Below are 24,408 nucleotides of genomic sequence, written 5' to 3'. Positions count from 1 at the left end.
TGTCTGCCAACATGGTTTTTAAGAAATGAGCAGCTACTTAGTGCAACAATTAGGGTTAAAAGAATTGTTGCCAGCTGAATCATATTAATTACTGTAGTAATTATCCAATTACAGGACTTTTAAGTATTTCTTTATTTAAATCCAAATGGTGACTTTTTTTGGCCAGGCAGTGTATATGTTTGCAGTTACAGAAGGGGCATATGAAGGGAAATGGCTGAAAATCTTAAATATACCGAGATAAGAACAGGTCTAACATGACTAGCTGAGCAGACAGCTAATATCCTTCATATTCAGTATAGAAATTAATGTGAAGAAACTTATTGTTGGCTTATGTTTCTGTATTAAACACTGTAGTAATGTACCTGACTGGCACATGTTTATGAATTAAAAAATAATCTTATATTAGCAGTTATATTTGAAATATTTTTGTTCAAATTACCAAAGTATTTTGTGTACACTTCAAGCAGACTTCTCAGGACTAAGCTAAGCTTGTACCTGGCTCCCCCTATTGCCGAGCCTGTGCCTAAGGAGACTGTTTAAATGTCTTTAGAAGTCCTTCTTTGTGTGTGATACGTGTTTTTTATGTAATCCTGTGTTAGTTTTCACCCAGAAAAAGCAAAAATTACCAAAAACTCCTGAGAGTAACCGTGTTTGTTAATCGTTACCCTGGAGAAATAATCATGGTGGACAGATTTATTGCAGGTCATGGTTGTAATTGCGGATTAAGGTTTTAATCACAGATTTGTTAATCCTTGTTTAAAATTAAGTGGTGCACCTAGATTAACAATTCCTTGTTGGTGTAACCCACCCTACATGTGTTAAATTACAGGAAACACTGAAGAAGAGTAGCTTCTGAATTGCGAGAGTCAAGCACATCAGAGGATGAAGGAGAAAAAGCAAAAAGTCAGAACTCAGTTAACAAGGGGAATGTTTTCTTTGACTTCTTCCCTGTTTCATCTGAGTCCGATAAGGAAGCTGCAAATTTAGATTGTCCATGTAACCTTGAGCATGACCTTTCCAAATGGGCAACAAAGCATCATGTTACAAGGAGCTGTTTTAATGACCTACTTGGCATGTTACAAAATCATGGACAAAATCCTCCGAAAGATTGTAGAACATTACTTTTTCGGACAGCGGAGGCTCAAGAATGTGGTGCATTTATTTTGAGATAGAAAAAAATCTCCAAACAGCACCTAACAAATTACCTACTGCACAATAAACAGACTGGCTTTCGATATTGATGGCATTCCATTGTTCAAACCCAGCAATTCTCAGTTAAAATTGTGTTCTTTAAATCATGCACCACCTTTTATTGTTATAATTTTTCATGACACATCTAAACCAGCTCCACTGAAGGACTACATGTCAGATTTCACCTCAGAATTGAAACATATTTTGAACGAAGGAATTCAAACAGGTGGAAAACTTTAAAATCTTAGTAAAAGATGTGTTTTTTTAATTTGATGCCCCCCGTTTTTAAAATGCTCAGCTTCTCACACTGGTTACGATTCCTGTGAGAGATGCACAATTCATGGTGTCCGGAGTAGTGGCTGGATTACTTTAGTTCCTAAAGAAAGTGCTGTTAAAAAGACAGATGAAAAGTTTGCCAGTGGAGACTACCCTGAACACCAGACTGGTATATCTCCACTTGTATGTTGTGGAGTATACTGTGTAAGTGGGTTTGCTCTTAACTACATGCATCTTGTCTGTCTGGGTGTATTGAGGCATCTGCTGGGTTATCTGCATAAAGGTCCTGAAGAGTCCAGGCTTTCATTTTTGCTGCTTTCAAATTTGTCTTAAGAGCTTGTTAAGCTCTCAGAAAAGTTGCCTAAAGAATTTGCTCGACAGCCAGGGCCCCTTTTTGAGGCTGACAGATGGAAGGCAACTGAATTCAGGCAATTCCTTTGGGTTTAAGAAAAATTCTCCCCAGTGAGAGGTATGAGTCTCTTGGTCGCCATGACAAACCTTCTACAGTCCAACACTGAGATGAGGATAAAGTATAACAGTTATGCAAGAGAGCTGCTCATGTACTTTGTGATGCAAAGCACTTAACTCTACAGGAAAGAATTTGTAGTATATAATGTGCATTACTTTATCCACTGACACTGAACGATTCAAATTTTCCCTAAAGGGCATTTCAGCATTCCCTTTTTGAGAACAAATTGTAGACACTGAAGAAACTTACGAGAAATTCCCATAATCCTGTAGCTCAAATTACAAAACGAATGAGTGAAATCGAAAATGTGCATAGCAACTCCAGTGATCAGAATCAGTCGTGGTATGTTGCAGCTACCCATAGGGATGGATTTTTTCTACTGACAAGCAAAGATGTTGCCTTTGTGGAACATCTAAGAGAAGATGGAAAGTTTATGTGCACAGTCTATTCGCACCAACTCCTGGATAGCTTCTTCACATCTCCATTTGACTCTAAACGCTTTCAGATTTTCGTTATGAATAACAGAAGGAAAACAAAAGATTTTAGACAGAAGTGACTTTGAAAAAGAAAATGGTCTGCCTTCCGTATAGAAAAGGTCACTTACTGCTAGCTCTTTTATATGAACTAGAAAAGGAACTAGGCAACAAGAGGTGAATGTGTAAAAATGATTGTGTATATGTACAAATAATTGGAATAAAAGTTTCAAAGTCTATGTACAAACTGACAAAACAACAAGCTATACTGTTTGTTTTAAGTATGTGGTGCAGGGCTGTGTGGACAGAGTGGAGCAAGGAAGAGGAGGGCACTATTCCAAATTCCTGGATCCAGGGAAATACAGTGAGATTGCCTCCAGGAATAAACTCCTCAAAAGCTTTAAAGAGAGCTGGTTTAAGGAGAGCCTACTTTAGGTAAAGGTTATCCTCACTAGGATTGTTTAATTTGTGCTTGAGTGCTACATTTTGTACTTTATGACAGGAGTCCATCTAGAAGGTGGTTCACTGGCAGACCCAGTCAATCTAGGTACAGTCATGATTGTGTTTACTCCTGTGTGCGTGTGACTGAGTGAACACTGACTACATTTTGTCCTTACCTTTGTGAAAGGAGTCCATCCAGAAACCAGCGGTCACCCCTTGGAGAGGTCAGTGATGATTTTGTGCTTACTTCTTCTGTGTGTGTGTGTGTGTGTGTGTGGGTGTGTGCGAACAATGACTATGGTTTGTCCTTACTTTTTATAACAGAAGTCCTTCCAGAAACCAGCAATCTCCCCTCAGAGGGGTTAGTAGCAGACCTCGCCAGACTAGGTACAGTCATGATTATGTGCTTATTTTTTTCTGTGACTGTGTGTGTGTGCAAACTATGTTTTATTATAATAGCTGTAAATAAAATGAAACATTTGATACTAATAAATGTCTCCATACTACGCATATATCTAAACCAGAGTTTGGCTTTTGTCAGCATGTACTGGAGTTTTTGCTAGACAAATAGGTAAATTTCCAGTCATTGTAGGCAAGGCTGTGTGTAGGCATGAGGGCAAAGATATCTGGACTTTGGTAGTTGCGGAAGTTTTTCCCACATATCTAAAGTCATGAGATTGTGGAAACAGCAATGTCATGATCATGTGACAGCCTAATGTCCAGGAAAGCTTCCATCCCAAGACTACCCAGTAACCTGTGATGCAATTGCTTCTCAGCTGACCTCAGAACAGCTGTGGTTTGCACACAGACATATGGTCCACTATGTTTGGCTCTGCACGAGAAGCAAACCACTACGGTATATCATAGTCTTTGATGCTAATTGGCTGCCTGACTGGTTTTGACAAGAACATAAGATACATATACATATGTGCATATTTTTGAGGGCAATTTACAGATTTACAGGTTAAGCTTGTAAAATGCAAATTCCATATATAGTTTACACTACTTGTAACATTACTTGCAGTAGCAGTTCAGAGAGAACATATGCTCTTTGCTTTAGGCTACAAGTTGGCTATTTTATAGGTTATATTCGTGATGAAATGAGTGTGCTTTTTTGTAGGCATAGGTATGAGGGCAGTGAGGACCCAGAAGCGGCAGAGAAAAAAAGAGTACAAGCATACATGGAAAGGATGGGGGTAAATACAAACCACTTAACTTTTTATGCCTATACTTTCACAGTCACTGGGGTGGCACCTTAATGGAACGTAATTGTATAACCCCAATTCCAAAAAAGGTGGGATGCTGTGTAAAATGTAAATAAATGTAAATAAAAACAATGCAATGATTTGCAAATCTCATAGACCCATATTTTATTCACAATAGAACACAGGACACATATCAGATGTCAAAATTTTACTATTTCATTAAAAATATTAACTCCTTTAGAACTTGATGGCAGCAATGCATCTCAAAAAAGTTGGGGCAGGGGCAACAAAAGGCTGGAAAAGTAAGTGGTACTAATAAAAAAAACAACTAGAGGAGCAATTTGCCAATAATTCACATGATGGGGTATAAAAAAGGGGCATTTTAGCGAGAGTCTCTCAGAAGCAAAGATGGGCAGGGGTTTACTAATCAGCAAAAAACTACGTCTGAAAATTGTGGAACAATTTCAGAAAATGTGATGGTATGGGGTTGCATTAGTGCCTATGACATGGGCAGCTTAAACATCTAGAAAGGCACTATCAATGCTGAACAGTATATAGAGGTTTAAGAACAACATATGTCAACACGTCTCTTTTGTGGAAGGCCTTGCATATTTCAGCAAGATGATGCTGATCCACATGCTGCATCCATCACAGCATGGCTTTGCAGAAGAAAAGTCTGGGTGCTGAACTGGCCTGCCTGCAGTCCAGACCTTTTACCAATAGAAAACCTTTGACATCATGAAAAGGAAAATCCAGCAAAGAAGAACCATGACTGTTGAGCAGCTAGAATCCTGCATCAGACAAGAATGGGGGACAAAAGGTTGGGAAAATTATAGATTATAATTATAAAATTATAAATTCCTCTCCCAAAACTCCAGCAATTGGTCTCCTCACTTCCCAGACGTTTACAGACTGTCGTTAAAAGAAAATGGGAAGCCACACAATGGTAGACATGCCTTTTTAATATTTCCTTCTATGATTGAAATAAAGAAATAAACAAAAGATTGAAATAAAGAAAAGACAATGGTTTCGAATTACACATCTCATTAACATCTAAAACATTGCAATTAAATGTATGTTCCAAAATCGCACAGGAAATGGCCAGGTTGGCCACATGATCAGTAACTGTAATATCGTCTCTGGCCAGCAGAGGGAGCATCAGCATTAAATGTTGACTTCTTGACTTATGACTTCAAACATACTTATGGCCATAGACTTTGCAATATCTAGCTGGAGGCAAAGGAATTTTCAAAATTGTATGCATTCCACTGAGCTAGGCAATTTTGCAAATACAAGTCTTTTAAAAAACTCAATTGTTTTTCTGTAAATCATCAGAGGTTGAAAACCTCATGTTTTTGCATTGTCTCAAACTTGGTCTCAAAACAACCGTGGTAGTCTCAAGACCAATAGTTATTTAAGAAATCTTGCCTTTTGAGCACAATGTTACTGCAATTTATGGATCAATCAGTTTGGTCTGGCCTATTCTGAAACAGGAGACCACAAATCTGTCATGCTCTGATTGTGACCAAAATCGATATGTACATTGATAATAATTAGCTGAGGAAACGTATATGACATTTGGCTAAATTCTTCTTAAGTTGGCTCTTACAATGTTCAATTTACTGCCAAAAATCTAAAATGTAATTATTCCTGTCCAATTTTGCAAATACTTACAGTATATGCACAGTTGAAAAAAATGGAAAATAGACATTTTCTTACTAATTCTTAAGTTTAAATCATTTTTTTCTTAAAACAATCTTAATTATTAAAAACATCATCACTGCACGTCAGCACAGTGTGGCTGCAACATTTGAATAATTTGTTATGACCTGTCTTATTCTGCTATAAAAGGCTAAAAATACATCAATACTTGTCTGATTATAATCAAATTTGACACAAATATACAAAATGACAAACTGAGGGTGTATTATGATTTAATTTTCAATTATAGTCACAATAATTGCAGGGTGAGAACTAGGTTCTTGGTTCCTTATCGCTCCGTACCAATAAATTCTATGACCAGAGACATTTATGTTTGTTTATGTTGCTACTTTGTCGTAAATTGGTGTGTGGTTCCTTGTTGCTTCCTTCCAGCAAGTTGTTTCAAAAATTGCAGCTGTGCCACAGATGTCTTGTGGCTCACCATGAGAATGTCTGCCTTTGAACTCTAAGGTCGGGTCATAGACGTTAAACAGAATTGCGTAGATTGTAGCAAGCATATCACCTAGTGGTATTAATCATAAGAAAAAGATCTTTCTTTTGCTTTCTTTCTTTTCATCTGCTGCCTTCTACGACCAGAGGCCACCACATAACCCATTGGTGTCTTCTTGGTGCTTGGACCACGCAGATTGCTACTTGCGGCTATACTTTAAGTTTACATTTCTTTTTAAACTGCATTATTCTGAAAACCTCTGTCCTATAATATGCCTGCCAAAAAATTGTTTTAGAAGCTCATGATGGGTACATCATGAGTACAAGCAGCACCATGGGTACAAGCAGCTTAAAGTTACTAAAATCACGTGAAAACAAAGTGAAGACACTGAGACAGCCAATCCTTGAACTGAACTGTATAAGGAGGAAAATAGCATTTCTCCGTTATGTCTATGCGCTTTGGACATCATAACTCAAATTGGAAATGTGATTGTTTGGTTCTGCTGCACTTATTATAAGTGTAAAATAACAAACTTCAAAATACCTGGTCAAGATCATTTTTGTTGTAGCTCAAGAGAGTAATGCCCAAACCACACTATAAGATAATTGGTCGGATTTTGTGGCTAATTCGCATCTCCGGAGAATTGCAAAGGGTGTCTTATTTCAATTATTATTATATTTTAAATCTTTTAATATTTACAACTCAACACCCAGCAGCATCAGGGGGGTCCAGCTCTTTCATATGAAAGTGTTGTCTGTTAACCAATGAAAGCGGAGCTGAAGAGAGCCCAGATGAATAGAATGATTAAAAAATATTCAATACACATTGTAAAAAACAAATATACTGTCTTTCATTTGCTGTTGCCTACCATGTTTGTCTCTGCAAGATCTCAGGTTCTGAGAGACATGACTGTTGATCAGGGTACTGATTTGTGAGCAAAATCTCAAAATGTGTGGTGTTCTGTTCTGCGTAAACCTGTGTAAAAAAGTATAGGGTCTTTTATGACTGAATAATGACTAAAAACAAAAAAAACAGTGGAATCTGTCATTATGTCTGGGGTGTCTCATGCTTTCAGCATTAGCTATGATTTTAAAAATCCTGTGGTGTGAGCCAAAAACGCTCACCTAAGAAGACTCAAATAGACTTGCTCAACAATCCAAACCATTTCAAAAAGGAGCATTTAACATGGTGGAGACGCATTCCCAAATCAGACCAAATGTTAAATATTTTAACTTGTAAATTATTATACCCAGTGTGTGCAATGCCCCCTGAAATTCAGGGAGTCCCAGGTTTTCAGATTTATGAGTATGCTGTGGTGTACAGGGTATACGTTTTTCAGAGGCTTCCTGGGCATAATTACACTTGCTAGGCTATGAAGGATCAACTGAGTTAACCAAACTGCCACAGCATCAGCCTGAGGCAGACCAGTGCTGCATCTTTAAATGGTTAACACCACCACAGACAGAAGCTTGCAGACAGTAGAAGCAAACTAAACAATGACCTCACCCCCTCAATCTGTATTTTAGTGTCTATTTTTCCCTCATCTTCAGCATAATGTCATAAATATTGTCAGGGATCCCACAGAATTTTGAATTTGAGACATTAATAGGGTACAGGGAGTTAATTAGAATACCAGACCACCCCCCATATTTCTCACCCTGATTAAAGCACTGTCCACACAGTCCAAACCTAGGATTGGATAATGTGATTTTACAAAATATATATTCTGAGGTAAGATTTTGACAACATTCATCATGATATAAGTTATGTAGTAAAATACGAATGTATGTAAGACTTTTGCAGACCATGAAGCATACTCGCACTATATTGCTGTGGTTGAAAAATACATTGTGTCTACCAAAATTCAGTTGAGGGGAAACACCTTCATATCATTTTAGCCTAACTTCATCACCTCTTCTGATATAATTAGGATCCATTTACCTGTCATTATTTTAAAACTGTTAACTTCTTATTACTTAATTGTAATAATGAGGCTAGGAAGTACCTTTTGTTCATGAATGATATTAAGTTCAGGAATGTTAACAAGAACATCTGATAAATACTGAGTTGAAACAAGAGCTCCCAAAAATAGAATAATGCTGTGTCATAAATACCATTACTGTACATCCATAGGGATGTTTCAGGGAGACAGCTAGATTTACAGATACACACATATGCACACATGCTCGCACACACACACAGAGCAGATTTTAATGTGCATTTGTTATTTGTTACAAACAAAATTAGTTCATAAAGCACCCTTTATGTTTATAATTACCTATCATCATAAATCATAAATCACTTTAAAATGTACCCAACATCCTGTACAAAGAAATGGCACGCAGTGTTATCACACTTTTTTCTACTTTTCCTTCTTTTAAGCCTTCTTTTTTCTTCTCTTTTTTAAACAATTGCATAGAAGATTAAAAACCTGTTTTTTCAATAATAAAACAATTCTATAGTTATAAGAAACTACTGAATTCTATCATCTGGAACCATGATCCTTCAGAAAAATAGATTTTATTGATTTCACATTGTAAACATATCCTGTCCAGCTGTTTTCATTACAAAAGCATGCACTGAGAAGACTTTTTAAGTCTAAACCCTGCTCTGCTGTGCTGTCATTACATTGACCAAACAACTCCATGGCATATCCAATGTTATTCACCATATGGAAGAGGCTTCCCATGTTATTCCCTGAGGAAAAAGACAAAAAAGACAAAGAAAAGACCAATAAAACATTTGAAAAGACTAAAGATGGTTAAGTTTATGTGTGGTTTAACTAACTGTCACCTGCCAGCTGAACTGAGTCATGTCAATTAGCTGAAAAGAAAGTCTCAATCAACACACATCTAACTTGAAAGAATTAACTTTTTTTCTAAACATATTCTGAACATCTAAATATTCTTTAAATATACAATATTTACAATATTTTTTATTTACAAGAGTGAACTCAAATGCATTGTGCTCCCAACAAAGCTGCTAGATCACACGCATACAAAAACGTTCCCCATACCGATAGTCTACATGACATAAGGTAAAACCCAGGTTTCGTAACTTCAAATCATAATGAATTGTTTAATTGTGCTCAAACAGTTCAAATGACTATGAGAATCAAGAAATAAGTCATGCTCATATTTCAAAGTCTATGTGTCAATAATATCACTGTACAAGACTGCTTATGGATGTTTTTGTAGCCTTAGTTATTGTAATTTTTATAAAAAGTGACTGGGAGAAAATGCATCCAATGTAGATTCCGGTTGTGAAAGAATGATCTGATGTTTTTCAGTGATGTTTGACTGATTTCTGGGATGAACCACTAAAAACTTTGTAATATTTTATGTTTACAGCGCTAATCATAATCTGGTATTCCAATTTTATATGAAGGTTACATGTTAAAGGTTATTTATTCAACAGGGTCTTTACAAGCATCACAACAGAGCAAGAGAATATGGAAAGCAAAACACTGAAGAGAGCAGAATATTAGTTCCTGTACAGCAGCACTGTCATTGCATACTAACCTCTTATGGTTTTAGCTGTCCACCTCCTTAGATGAAGAGAAAGAGAGACAGAAAAGAGGAAAAAGAAAACTTTAATTCCGTCTTGGCCTGTCTGCCTTGCAAACATGGCAGGAAAATGACACTGATAAAAATACAAGTTTATTGATAACCAACTACTGAACATGCTACAAAATGTTGTTAGTTGTCTCAAACCTCTTTTTAGGCTGTAATACAAAAAACGAGGCTTAGGTCCTTTAGTGTATGCTGGCCTCTCCTACAGGTGTCTTCTACCAGTTCCTTATTGCTGTATTTTTCAATCCTTTAAGCTTTAGTGTGCTGGGGCAATGGCATGAATCCAGCTGATGTCAGTAAGATGGAGGACATTTGATAAACATCTGGCCATCTTGCACAATGACTTTCATCGCTTCATGGCATGGTTAAACAGAGGAACACCTTCAGTAGCAGACTTATTCAAAAGTGCTATGTAAGGTAATCCCAAACCATGGCCAACAGGCTCACATTTTTTAATCTCATTAAAGGCTATAAACCATATCTGTGAAGATTCACTTGAATACAAGCACACACAATCTCGCTGTAGCTTCAGTGTACTACTATAGCTAGACACTGGTGTAAAAATGAAAAATGATGGCTGTGAATTGAGACTTTGAATACTGTCAGTATCTTATGCATACAGCATATGCATTACAGTATTACAGAGCACTTTTAAAAAAGATAACCCTTTTAACAGAGTTCCCTGAATTGACAGTTTCTGTTACAAATTTCATAAGCTATTATACTGTCAATGCATGGAATAATAATAATTTAGTTGGCTTGAAAAAGCCAACGTACTGTTCTTCATAATCTTTTTCTTATTATTAGTCTACTCTCAAAATATAAAATGTTTCTCATCCCACAGTTTTTGAGCTAGAACCACGAAACTTTGCAGGATCATAGGACCTATACCTTTTCTAAGCGATCCGATGTATGGTTTTCGTAAAATTATCATTCAAAGACGATATTTTTTCCCATAGGAAATGAATAGGCGGAATGCTCAGGACATTCAAATTAACTGCCACAAGTGCTGTCATAATGGACATCCCTCACACACACACACACACACACACACACACACACACATTCATACACAGTACACACAGACTCACGCTCACAGCCTAATGCACAGCAGTATCAGCACAAATAATGAATTTAAGGTGGAACTGCTTTTAAGGTGGAATTGCGCTTAGGCAGCACTGAATTTAAGGTGGAACTTCAATTAGCATAACATTAAATTTAAGGTAGCACAGACTTTAAGGTGGAACTGCAATTAACACATCACTAAATTTAAGGTGGCACAGAATTTAAGGTGGAACTTCAATTAACATAGCAATAAAATTAAGGGGGCACAGAATTTAAGGTGGAACTTAATTTACGGAAGCAACACTTTAGCATTACCATCCACCTCGAATACTGCAGCATCCGCTTAGCAACAATTTAGCAACATTTTAACAACCATCAACAGATTAGTTTTTCCAGGAGGAGCTTGGGAAATATAATTATTACCAGGGTTTTTTAGTGTCTGCCATATCATTATTTTTTTAGTGTCTGCCATATCATTATTTTTTATGGAATGTTTGCTCCGTGTTAGTAAAAATTCTCATGCATTTCAACTGCTATGAAACAAGCTCTAAAATTAACTCATTACATTACATTTATGGCATTTGGCAGACACTCTTACGTACGGACTGACATGTCAGTGAGTATTTCTTGAATTTAAGGTGGAACTTCAATTAGCATAACATTAAATTTAAGGTGGAACTGCAATTAACATAGCACTAAATTTAAGTTGGCACAGAATTTAAGGTGGAACTTCAATTAACATAGCAATAAAATTAAGGGGGCACTGAATTTAAGGTGGAACTTTTTTTAAGGTGGCACAGAATTCAAGGTGAAACTCTCCTTAAGGTAGCACTAAAATTAAGGTGGCACAGAAGTTAAGGTGGAACTTCAATTAACATAGCACTAAATTTAAGGTGGCACAGAATTTAAAGTGGAACTCTCTTTAAGGTAGCACTAAAATTAAGGTGGCACAGAATTTAAGGTGGAACTTCATTTACAGAAGCAACACTTTAGCATTACCATCCACCTTGGATACTGCAGCATCCGCTTAGCAACAATTTAGCAACATTTTAACAACCATCAACAGATTAGTTTTTCCAGGAGGAGGTTGGGAAATATAATTATTACCAGGGTTTTTTTAGTGTCCACCATATCATTATTTTTTATGGAATGTTCGCTGTGTTTTACACAGTTACACAATTTTAACTGCTATGAAACAAGCTCTAAAATTAACTCATTACATTACATTTATGGCATTTGGCAGATGCTTTTACATACGGACTGACATATCAGAAGTATTTCTTCCTATATTGGGAGTTTTCGTGTTTTCTTCAAGTATGGAGGCACTCAAAGAAGCTTTTACTTGTATTCTCTGCAGCCCATAACAAGCCAACACGCACTATCATAACGTGTGTGACTCCAAACATGAAGACATGTAAAATGACAGAAATAAAGATCAACTTTATGCAACTTTAAGTTTCCAAGATAATGACATTTCATTCAATTAAGACAGCTAGGTAGATGGTTAGGGTAAATGAAATTATGATTAAATGAAATGTTTGGACTCCTTCTACTTGCATGCAGCTGAACGTATTGAGATGTTCTTAACACCACTGAGCAGGTAATTTTTTGGTGGTTGTTCATTCTCAGCACTGCAGTGAGACCGACATGATAGCGGCATGTAAGTGTGTGTGTGCATGTACAAGAAAGTGCAACACACAGAGTGGATCAAGCAGCTGTGTTACTGGAATTTTAAACAACAACTCAGTGTCACTGCTGGGCCGAGAATAGACCGCAAACTCTAATTTTACAAGGTGGATCAACAAGGTAGGTTTGTCTAATAAAGCAGACATTAAGTGTACACAATGTTCAAAAACTTCCTTAACACTGTTGTGTATGTTCCACTTGTACCAGTGCAACACTCACAAACATGACACTACCATGCCAGTGTCACTGTTGTCCTGGGAATGATAAATCACACAAATAATACCTGTTCAGTGGGGCTCCTGTGGGAGTCCTGACCATTGTTGTATAGAGTAAAGGAGGGCTAACTAATTTTGCATAAACACAGATGGACTACAATCTGTAACTGTAAAATTAAAGCACATCTACAGTACTGAGCAAAAGTCAGAGATGTCTTCATTCATTTAATTTTTTAGTAAAAACAATTAAATACAAGTACGCACCTTTTCAGTGTCAGTTAAAAGCAGAACACATTTAACAGAATATTACACAGAAGTCACAACAACTGAAGAGAATTTCAAAATTGTCAGTGTTCTTTTGTTTTTGTTGTTCAGCGTTCTTTTGTTTTCATCAGACCTACTTTCACTTTTTTTTTTTAAAAGAAATCTGTAGGAATATTTTTTAATACCTCCATATTAAAAACTTAGAACTTGCATTTTGTGCCTCTCACAATCAGAGTAATGTTTCACAAACTCCTGTTGTTTATTTTCATTACCCTTTCTTTATGCAAGTAAATATCATATACCTACTTTCCTCAGAAACATCTCCTAAAAATGAGTAATACTGTACTTTATGGCCGTTTTGACTGGAAATTAAATTAACTAAAGACTTTTACATAGTACCTGTATGGTATGTGGACCTGATATGGACAAAAAGGACAGAAGATACAAAGAAGTACATCTTATAAGATGTGTTTTTGCCAGTAAAATACTACATAACATAATAAAGCATAATAGAAATAAATCCAGCACCAACAATCATGCCACGATCAAAAATCACTGAGATCACATTTTTCCCCATTCCGATGGTTGATGTGAACTTTACCTGAAGCTGCTGGCCTGTATCTGCATGATTTTATGCACCGCAGGTAACTGCATGAATATTGCAGATGTACAGGTTTTCTTAATAAAGTGCTCAGTGAGTGTATACACACACACATACACAAACATACACACAGACACACACGCACACACACACACACACACACACACACACACACACACACACACACCACTTTTAAAAAAATAGCCTCTACATATATCTTAAGAACACTTGAAAATTATTTAACCAAACGTCTGAAGAACAAGGAACAAGCAAATTATCTATGTTAATTCCACTTCCAAATAAATGTAAAAGTATTTTTGAAAAGTAAAAGCATTAATTCTTCTTATGGGTGTGGGAAAAAAATTGATTCTTAGATGCATCGCAATGCGGATGTGAACGATTTTCTAAATATTTAATTTATAACGTAATGTTGACGGAACGCAAAAGGCGGAACTTGGAAGTGCGGAAGTGCAGCGCCCGGACAGTCTGTGGCGGCACATAACAAAAACACTACTGGATGAGCGAGAAATTCGACAGGCTCCCTCTACATTAAAAGCCAGGTTAGGTCAGGAGTCACAACCCAAATGTTATGAAGAGCCAATTTGTCCTTTCAACAAAAATCAAACCAACTTGGGAGCCGCAACATTTAATGTCCAGTATGTGTCAGTATATGATAATGTCCTAGTATAGGCTAAACAATATAAACGAAAACGCAGATTTACTTTGCTGTGCTTTAAGGTTTAGCTATAGCCGCTTTCCTCCCATCTCCACCAGGACACTTTTCCTCAGAAGTAGATCAGTTAAATGTCTCTCAACATTCAACCGATTTACGAGGCTGAAGTTGCTTCTTATTCTCCAGCTTCTTGTTCGGATTTACCCGTTCCACCTTAAATTCTAACTGAGGCGACCCATCTCAAAGATACTTTACTGACACAGCAACATTTCTACAACGAGACCAAAACCGAAGTTATAAAATCACTAGAGAAAACAGGTAGAATAGCTGTAACGTGCTGCGTCGACATCCATTACCACTGGATCTTATTTCACCGTAACTGCGCATTTTATCGCAGATGAGTAGCAGCAGTTTCTCGTGCTCCAAACAAGAGCACTGAATGAGAGCCGTCTAGTTCACATGCCACATCACTTCCATTTGTTTTATAAAAAGATATTGGAAGTAAATTCATTATGGATCATTACAAATACTTTGCTTTAAAAATACCAAGTCACTTTAAATAACAATAAAACCGAGTCACTTAGTCACTTTAAAATGTATATTGTCTCTATATTCTGTGTATATTTTGTGTATATTTAACATATTTCAGTTGGTTTTTCTCGTATTTTTATTTTTACTTATTTACTTTCTGTTAAGTGATTACCTGTGCCTCACCACAAGCATTTCAACGCATAAATGTCCTGACATTTCAAATAAACTTGAAACAAACTCAAAACTTGAGCTCACACAGTGAGAAAATATAAATGCTATATAGAAAAAAAGATGCATCAAGATGCATCGATAATCGTTTTATAATCGCATTGCAGCCCTCTGAATCGTAATCGAATCGAATCGTGAGGTACCTAGAGATTCCCACCCCTAATTCTTCACCTTTAGGATTTTTTTTATAACTTTCTGTTTTGTCTTTGTGTTGTCAAAAACATCTTACCTTGGCTCTGGGGAAAAGAATTATTAAGATGCTCAATCACTTCCTCTAGTCCAGTGCTTGCATCCTGGGAGGGACTGGGCAGCTCATCATCACCTGAAATGCATAACACACTCCAGTTACCTAGAATAATACCAATAACTAAGCAATGGCTTAACTAGGCAATAGCTAAGCAATGCCCCTTAGAGTAATCCTCACAAGTAGAGGTCTGTGTAGGACCATTTTTCAATTCAGCTTCTGTCTGCTCCCACAACATTTTATCCCACTCCCGCAGAAATTCGGTTCTGTCTGTTGTGTGTTTTACACAAACCAAGGTTTAACTGCCTTTCAAATGACTCCAACTTCTGATATCACAAATCTTTTTACAACATTTCTGCTTGTTGTCTATTTCAAAGTACAGAAGAAACGAGTCGATGAGATAGGAGGAGCAAATACAACGAGACTTACAGCCCCTAAACTATTCTGCAGGCAAGTTAGCCTAGCAATGTATGTATCCTTGTCACCAGACAGCAAGAGGGAGTAAATTTAGTTAAAACTGAGGAATAGTTTAGCTGAAGCTAATCTATGAGACATTTGAAACTGTGGATACAACAGTGACAGCGTGTTTGATATTAAAATGACTACTTTTAAAGCATCTCCTTATTATTTAATTGCAATAAAAGGTTCCAAGTCTACATTTAAGCCATGTGTTAGTCAAAATGTAAAAAGGATGTGAAAAGCCTCAAACAGTTAATCTTCAAGTTCCTAGCACATACTTGTTCACAGTTTGACAAGAAAAAATAAAAGCACTAACACAGCACTTTCTCAGATATGTGAGTTTAACTCTGTTCCTTTAAAAATCAACCCCAAAACACTGTTTAAAACCATTCAGGGTTTCAATAATGGAGACTCTTCAATAATGGAGTCTGCATTGCTTTCCAGTTTGATGTTACTCTAAATATGAGAAACTTTAAAGTGGAATAAAATTTTTCAAAGAAAATGTCACACTTAATGACACCTCCAGAAAAGTTTGCGAACAAAATCTAATTCATATTCTTACTGTACCTTTTCTAAGCACAGCTGAGTCTTTAGGAACTAATGACTAAAACTTCAGTGGTCAACAATAATTTCCCACGTCACAGAGGTATGAGGATATCAGAATCACACAAAATGAGTCACAAGACAAAAATTACTGAATCAGACAATTACTATAAAATTAGCTTTAATTTCTAAAAATATAAATACTACTACTGCAGAAATAATTAAAAAGCTTTAAGTAACAGCTGCAGCGAATCTCGCTGGCTTAGGGCCCAAATGTATTTTTGGGATGGTTTGAGAAAATCTCTTATTTTAAGAAACATAGTTTAAATTGCAGAAGGATCTTTCTAAGGAGTTGCATCTTAAAACCATCAAATCTACAAAATTACAATTAGTTGACATCTCTTTGTCAATGACAATAGAGCTTTTGGCAATGATCACCAGATGTGAAAAAGGAATCTAATACTCTGATGTGAAGTATCCTGGTCAATCAGTGATTCTGTGTGGCTGTTTTTCATGTAAAGTTAAAATTCATGGCATCACAAACATATTCAAATCCTAGGAGATCAAAATATCTGGGTGTCTAACAGGAGACTAAAAATGGGCATGTGGCTGGGACAATAAGCCCAAGTACATCTCCAAAATGTTTACTGACCAAATAAGCCTTTCCCAGGTTCCCACTCAAAATCTTAGAGCTGAGCTGAAGAACAAGGCCTTCAAGCTAGGACAAGGTCTCTGACAGATCTGGAGAGATTCTGAATGATTCTACTGTCCCAGACCCCTATGTGTTCTCCATCCTCAAGTGCTGTTATCTTGACAAAGAAAGGGTATAAATAGTACTAAATGAAGGGAAGCCAAAAACTGAGATGTGTTTACTTTTTTCAATAATCTTTCAATACTTCTCCAAACTCAAAGTTTACTTTTTCAATAAAATTTTCAATATAAAATAAAGCTAATACAATTTTTTCATAACCATTCTTAAACTTTACCAGAGGTGGAAGTAATTCTAATTGACCTGAAAAACTTCTAACATAATTCTAAGGCATCATCTTTGGATTATGTGAGATGGTTTCACAGCTTTCTTCCATAATATTACTACATATCTGCATAAAAAAAAAAATCACATTTACAGACAGATGGACAACCAATTAAAAGAAAAATCTGAATAAATTAACAGACGTAACAAGTGCAAAATCTTTCAGACAAGCGTACAGCATGAAACAAGTAAGCAGTTAACACCCTACCGTGCTCTGTGGCTTGTATAAAAATACTAAGAAACACTAGCCAGTTCAGCATTCTTTGTGACTGAAGCTCCTGCATTTCACGCCATAATAATGAACGCTTTTTTAAAGTCACATTTCTCTTGCCAACTCGATCCAAAATTGAGATCTACTGGGCCTGCTCAACATTTTATACATGCCACAGAGCATGGTAGGATGTTAAATACTTAACTGTTTCATGCTGTACACTTGTCGGGAAGCATTTGCACCTGTTATGTTTCTCCTCTTATTTATTCAGGTTATTTCCTGTACAACAATAACATTTTAGATAATGACATTAGAACAGTATTCACTCTTTTTTGTTAAGCCCCCCCTTTTTGTAGAAAAAAGAAACTAAGCAGTTTACATTTCTAAAACTTCATAAATTAATGAAAGAAACCTTATTTAAAAACTTAAGAATTCATTAACAACTTTTTGCTTGAGACCAGCCTGGGCTTTATGCCAAGTAATAAAATGAATGGTATAAAATGTCATAATAGCCATAGCACACTGGAACAATTAAATTTGTTCCATATCTTATTACCATAAATTGTATTGGTATTTGGACATAACTTGAACATAAACACCAATACAAAAGGGCCTGAATTATTTTCTGTGCTTTTACTGAGGACACCCTTGGCACAAACTATTTCTACACGCTCTTCGAAAATATTACAGTTGGCATAAGTGTCCAAGAAATCATGTACTATACGGTTACTTTAGTGTAACCCTGCATGCACACCGGCAATGAAATTACTTGCCGTCACTCAGGCAGCCTTTAGCTGGTCACTGATTTTCTTCGGCGCTTTGAAGCAAAAGCAGGCAGGCTATATTTATTAACTAACAGCACGTAAGACAAAAATATCTAAAAGTGGATAACCAAATTAAGATAAATCCATAAAATTTTATTTCTCAGTGTTTTTTTCTTTCAATTTATAATCTTGCTGTAGAGAAATGCTTGGTAGGCTAAACCGTATTTGTCACACTGTTAATACTTGATCACAAGTGACCTGCATCTGTTTCAGAAAAGCAGATTATACATGTCTTCCAATATCCAAGAAAACTGTTAACTTGGTCTATAACATAAGCTCATACTTTCTGCATAAAGTCGAGCAGAGCTAAATAGCTTTGCGTCACTCGCTTGCTTCATGTTGCTCGTGGTCCTGCCACTGCTCTTTGCTGAGCGTGGCTGGCTCTCATTCAAAATAAATGAGCTGCCAGCTGCCTTGTTGCTTTCACTGCTGGCGGTGTGCACGGAGGGTTTGTCTAATCAGATATAACATGATTTGGCTCGCTGCATATAACTCATTCAGCTCAATGCATGTGTAGCTTGTTCATTAAAAGAAACATTTATTTAGATGTAAGTTTAATATAGTGTCGTAATTAGGGAATCTTTTGAAATGCAAGAAATCAACGAACTTAAATAATACTTAACGGCTAATCCAAACATGAAGTTAAATTGTTAGGGAAATTTACCCATTGTCTCAGTGGTTTGGCTTGCGGCCACACGCAATGAGGCCAGGCTGGTGTCAGATCTCTGGGAGGCAGTGGAGGGAGAGGACAGGGCAGTGCCATTCAGCTTGGACTCAGTCTGTGGCTAGGACATAGGTAAAAAGGAACCAGACAAATTAGGCAAGGGAGTGGGCGCAGTGATTAATATTTGGTACTTTTTTGCACTCATGCAACTGATATAATTTAATGTGGTCTTACTATATCATTGATTCTTCATATTCAATAGTTAACACTGAACATTAAGCATTAGGGGCTACTAAGTAACAGCAAGTTATAATAAGTACTTAGCAATGAGCCACTGAGTGCACTTTTAATAGTAGTTTAGTCTGTTACAACGTAATAGCTTCCATAGGGGAAAAGCCCCTAATAAACCCACATACTTTAAGCCCACTTGCACATTCACTGTGAAATATTTTAACTGCAGGACTTAAAAAATACAAAGAATCTTATCCAACAGACACATCTTTTTTGTTTAATATTGTGAGTTTCAAGCCAAATAAATACCCTAATTCCAAAAAAGTTGGAAAAATGTAAATAAGAATCAGAAACAGAATGCAATAATTTGCAAATCTCATAGACCGATATTTTATTCACAATAGAACACAGAACACATAACAGATGTTGAAAGTGAGACCATTTCATGAAAAATATGAACTCATTTAGAACTTGGTGGCATCTCAAAAAATTTGGGACAGGGCCTTGTCTACCACTGTGTAGCGTCCCCTCTTCTTTTAACAACAGTCTGTAAATGTCTGAAAAGTGAGGAGACCAATTGCTGGAGTTTTGGGAGAGGAATGTTGTCCCATTCTTGTCTGATGTAGGATTCTAGCTGCTCAACAGTCCTGTGTCTTCTTTGCTGGATTTTCCGTTTCATGATGAGCCAAATTCTTTCTACTGGTAAAAGATCTGGACTGCAGGCAGGCCAGTTCCAACACCTTGTCTCTTCTTCTGTGAAGCCATGCTGTAGTGATGGATGTAGTACATGGTTTAGCATTGTCTTGCTGATATATGCAAGGCGTTCCCTGAAAGAGACGTTGTCAGGATGGGAGCATATGTTGTTCTAAAACCTCTATATATTGTTCAGCATTGATAGTGCCTTTCCAGATGTTTTTGAACTATGCATTGATAACAAGCTGATGGTCCCTCTTCATCTATAGCAAAATCAAATTTTTTAGGATGTGCAGAATGTGACAACTGAACTGAAACTGAGATTTTTTATTTTTACCTGCTTTTTAAAATTACCCATATATGTGTGTGTATATATATCATTCTATTTGTATATGTTTTAAATCACTGTATATTAAACATCAGTTTTGTTTTTTTGCAACTCTTATTACCAACTATTTACAAGGTGGGGCACACACATGTTAACCATGGTAACTGTACTTAAAAAGGTGAATTACAGAAATTATCAGCACAATATTCAGATTTTTTTTCTGACATATATGCGATCAGTTTTTTGTGTATAATAACAGAAGCTGCTTATATATGTCTGTGGGTTTATATACACTGGGGGTTTAATAAGCCTGAAAGCCTTAATATTTGCAAAGAAATCTTAATACATGTCAGAGTATGTAATCTGGTTCACTACATTTGTTAACCAGTTTCATTTCATTTTTTAATTATGGTTGGCTACAATTTAGCATGACAATGCCACATACCACTTGTAAGTGGTAGGCCTACATTATGTTTGAAGTTGTTGTGTAAGAAACATGATTTGCACTAGCTAGACTCCGTTTACAGCAATATCTGCAGCTTTGTACAAGTAAACAAACATATGAATACCTAAACAACAAAATAATGTAATAAGTGGATAGAAGTAGTCTTTTTTAGCTTAGTCAGCTAAAAAAATTACTTTTCATCTTTTCAGTTCTTTCTAAATAAATCATACAAGTTCTAAATAAATAATAAAAACTTGCTTATGTTAAAAAAATAGATCTTTCATCTCTTTAAGATACACCACTAAAAACTGAAAAATCTTTACAAAAAATGTGTTCACTTACATTTAGTGGGGATTATTGGGGGCTTTTCCCCTACCCATTCACTGTCTACAAAACGCTGGTTATTACATTTCCAAGTAATTTATAAGTGCGTTTGTTCATATATAGTAGTATCATGGAAACTTAAGTAGTAAGTAGTAGGTTAGTAGTAGTAGACTAAGTAGTAACTAGTAGGTTAGTAATTAATTATAGTTAAGCAAGTCCTCTTTTTTTTTCTCAAAAACACATGCATCATAATTACTGGCACACACAATGACATTCACTGACGGCCAGATGTATTTTTGAACGCAGAAGCAGCGCAATTTACATTCAGTTTACTAAGACTGCAGCTTATCATGCAAATGTGCATACTAAGGCGTAACGTTTAAAAGCTGCAGTGAAATAATTGGGCAGTCAACAAGCTCATATAGCAGCATATTTAACTTTATCAAATTCAAATACCAATTCGAAAATGGCAATTAAAATGTGTATTTACAAATGCATTTCCCATGTAAGTGTGCATTATTTAATGTGTAATTCAAACTCAAATGCAAAATGTCTTAACAATATGACTGATATTAAAAACAAAACAACAGCCGTCCATTTGTGAGTACACTTCCTCATCGTTGCGCTCCACCTCTGCCAAAATTAAAATGTACTTGCAACCACAAGCTCTCTTTGTCAGTCAAGAAGCACTTATACGCAAAACAACAGCTTGTTAACAACCACTGACAAATGATTCCGCTTCTGATCAGAGATCAGCGAAGGCCAACACTGTAAAAACTCTCGTTCTTCATGCGTAAAATAGGACAACTCATCCGTTTTACTTTATTTTGATCCTGAGTTCTTACTATGCTGAACTGTGTACCACCAACCTGATCACAAGGACAGGGCCGATGCACAGCCTTCTTGATCAAAGACACAACAAAACCTTCGTACAGATTATACTTTGTATATTTATACTTTATAAATTGTACTCGCGAATGATTGGCTGGTTTGAGCACCGGGTGCGAGAAAGACAAGGCTATCATGTAAAAAGAATAATACTGCACGATTTAGACCCTCTGGGTGAGCCTTCCCGGCAGAGGTATAAGCTAACGAAATAGCCTAGATTGTCCAATCGGACAGTCTCTCCCTGGAAACCATTTTCCCCCAAGCCAAAACACATAACAGTTGGTCACAACTCGCATGTCGCCAGGCGTGGATCCTTTCCAAAAAAACACTGAATTGGGATGTAGCGTGACATGACTCATGTCAGCAGAAAATTCTAGGCATGATACATGGACAGACAGAGCAGGAAAATTGCCAACTCAACGCTTTATGAGCAGTGCCAGTTGTACAGTCCAACAGCAGCTGGAAGGAAGGACTGGCGATAATGCTCCTTCACACACTTCGGGGAAAGCACCCTGTCACTGAAGGAGCTGCCCAGTGCTGTCAGAGTCTTCTCCAGCACGGATGCTAGCTTGGCTAACATTCTCATGTCTCATCAGACCTGGTCCTCTTAATTGCAGCGTTTTGTTCAGGATCCTAGATCCAGGACTGGCATCAGGCCACCAACTTTTTTGGGCAATTAGAAAGTATCTCCGGTAAAACTCTGTCTGGGCTTCTCCTTTCTCTACCAGCTGAACTGCACCTTTTTCTAAGAGGAAGCATATCTCCTGCTTTAGATAAGGCTCTGCTAGAGCTGATATCTTTATTTGTGTGACGCCAGCAAACCCTGGAGGTCTGCTGGCAAAATGCAGGGGATAACTTTTTCAAAAAGTATTTAGAATCCAAGAGAAGGGAGCACACAAGTGTTTCCACACTTTCCACTTTTGAAATAAACCTACTCTCACTTCTGGAAGACAGGTATCCATATTGGGGTGAACTGTTGATGCTACTGAATGCTTTGATGCTCCTACAGTTTTCCTAGAACTGACTGAATGGGCTGCCCTAGGTGGGAGATCTAACCGCCACCCAAACCAAAACTTCCGTAAGTAAGGGTCTTTGTGCAGTGGTCTTAGGAATGCACTCATCTTTCTCTCTTTCATCACTGCACAGTGCTCCTACTTCGATGTCTTCCATTTCTTTGTTCTCCTCACCTCTCTCCCACTGACCAGAGTGAACCAACTCAGCGTGCTGTGAGGTGTCCTCTGGCTGGAGGGTACATGTGTGCTCGAAGGCTGTAAGTGAAGGGAAGTCGCAGTCTGACCATGAAAAAGGTGGAGCATGTCCACCTGCAACAAAGCTAGCAGGCTAGTGCATGTGGTGAGTGGCGGAGCTGACCCGGTCCACATGACACGAGACGAAAACGAGCAAAATTTTGTAAAACATTTTAGGCTGTGCAGCAGCACGGCTGAATAAGAATGACGTTATAAGGCAACACATTGACCATTATAGATCGCAAAAGGAAGGGCCTACCTCACTGCAGTCGGCCAATCCCTGCCTGCCTAAGGCCAAGACATCACTTGGGTGGTAGGAAGGTTACATTTTTTTTTGTGGTGCTGCCTGAAGCACCACAAAACAGCGTTACAGCATAGAAAAAACTGGAGTAAAAAGTTCAATTCAAAGTTTAGTAAACTCCAGGTGTGTGAGTTTCCCCAGATCTGGGCTTCATATTCCTTCATATTGATAGTGGAACAAGATATAAAACAGGAAATCATGAATGACCACTTAAGCTTTCCTAAAGACGCAAGTGTACTTGAATAAGGTAGAAGGTCAATGAGTATACATGTCTGTTCATAAAAATATCTTTAGGGATATCAACAATTGAGACACATGCATTAGACAAACAAAGAAGTATATGCATTTTTATTTTCTTAAGCAGTTTTACCTCAAGCTGATAAAAAATTAAAATCTTTCATGGTCTTTTCTCCTTATCTTTACCAATGGTACCCATAAATTCACAGATCACTGGAGTTTCAATATAAATTGAAAGTACGTCACAGACAGTCTCCCCTTTCCATGAAACATTTTTTTCGACAGTTAAACAAAAAAATAATGAACAGGTACAGAAACCCTGCAGTCTGCTAAAAATGCCTTTAAGAGTATGACAAGAAAGCAAAACGTGGTCTAATCAAAGTTACAAACTCAGTCAAGTAGCAATATGAACAAAATAAAAAAATAGTTCACCACTATTGTCTGTTGCTATAATCAAAAGATTTCAAAGGACAAGAAGACTCAAAGCAGCAGGTGACCTAATCAGCTGAACAATTTTCACTTAAAATTTGATTTTCCCTCACTTCACTCAACGCATTCACTACTCCCATCCAGCCCATTCTCCTTTCTTCAAGGATATATGTTTACAACTTTGTTACGTGTACTCAGTCACCGCACCATGGCCACCTGAACTGGTAGATAAAAAAACTGAATGTCAAAGCAGTTACTAGTCTAC

General features: G+C 36.9%; 1 protein-coding gene and 1 long non-coding RNA gene across 9 annotated transcripts in view; one reads left to right on the top strand and one right to left on the bottom strand.

Moving 5' to 3' along the window:
* Window positions 1-2,957: 2,957 nt before the first annotated feature.
* Window positions 2,958-4,038, top strand: LOC118802016. Its single transcript, XR_005006609.1, has 3 exons — window positions 2,958-3,074; window positions 3,175-3,237; window positions 3,971-4,038. It is a non-coding gene; the product is annotated as an uncharacterized LOC118802016 (long non-coding RNA).
* Window positions 4,039-4,288: 250 nt separating this feature from the next.
* Window positions 4,289-24,408, bottom strand: part of dmd (dystrophin) — a 164,887-nt gene continuing 144,767 nt past the window's right edge. For 5 of the 8 annotated variants that reach the window (XM_036562453.1, XM_036562456.1, XM_036562458.1 and 2 more), the window contains 4 exons: window positions 19,021-19,141; window positions 15,272-15,364; window positions 9,729-9,754; window positions 8,397-8,904 (listed from right to left, as the gene is read on the bottom strand). In XM_036562453.1, coding sequence (XP_036418346.1) covers window positions 9,732-9,754; window positions 15,272-15,364; window positions 19,021-19,141 — 237 coding nt within the window. In that variant the 3' untranslated portion in view covers window positions 8,397-8,904; window positions 9,729-9,731. Of the gene's footprint in view, window positions 4,847-8,396; window positions 8,905-9,728; window positions 9,755-15,271; window positions 15,365-19,020; window positions 19,142-24,408 lie in introns of those variants that run through there. The other 3 variants (XM_036562455.1, XM_036562457.1, XM_036562454.1) reach the window with 2 other exon arrangements.

This window comes from Colossoma macropomum, unplaced genomic scaffold (assembly GCF_904425465.1).
Source record: "Colossoma macropomum unplaced genomic scaffold, Colossoma_macropomum, whole genome shotgun sequence".
NCBI lineage: Eukaryota > Metazoa > Chordata > Actinopteri > Characiformes > Serrasalmidae > Colossoma > Colossoma macropomum.
This window is presented reverse-complemented; position numbering and strand designations above follow the sequence as displayed.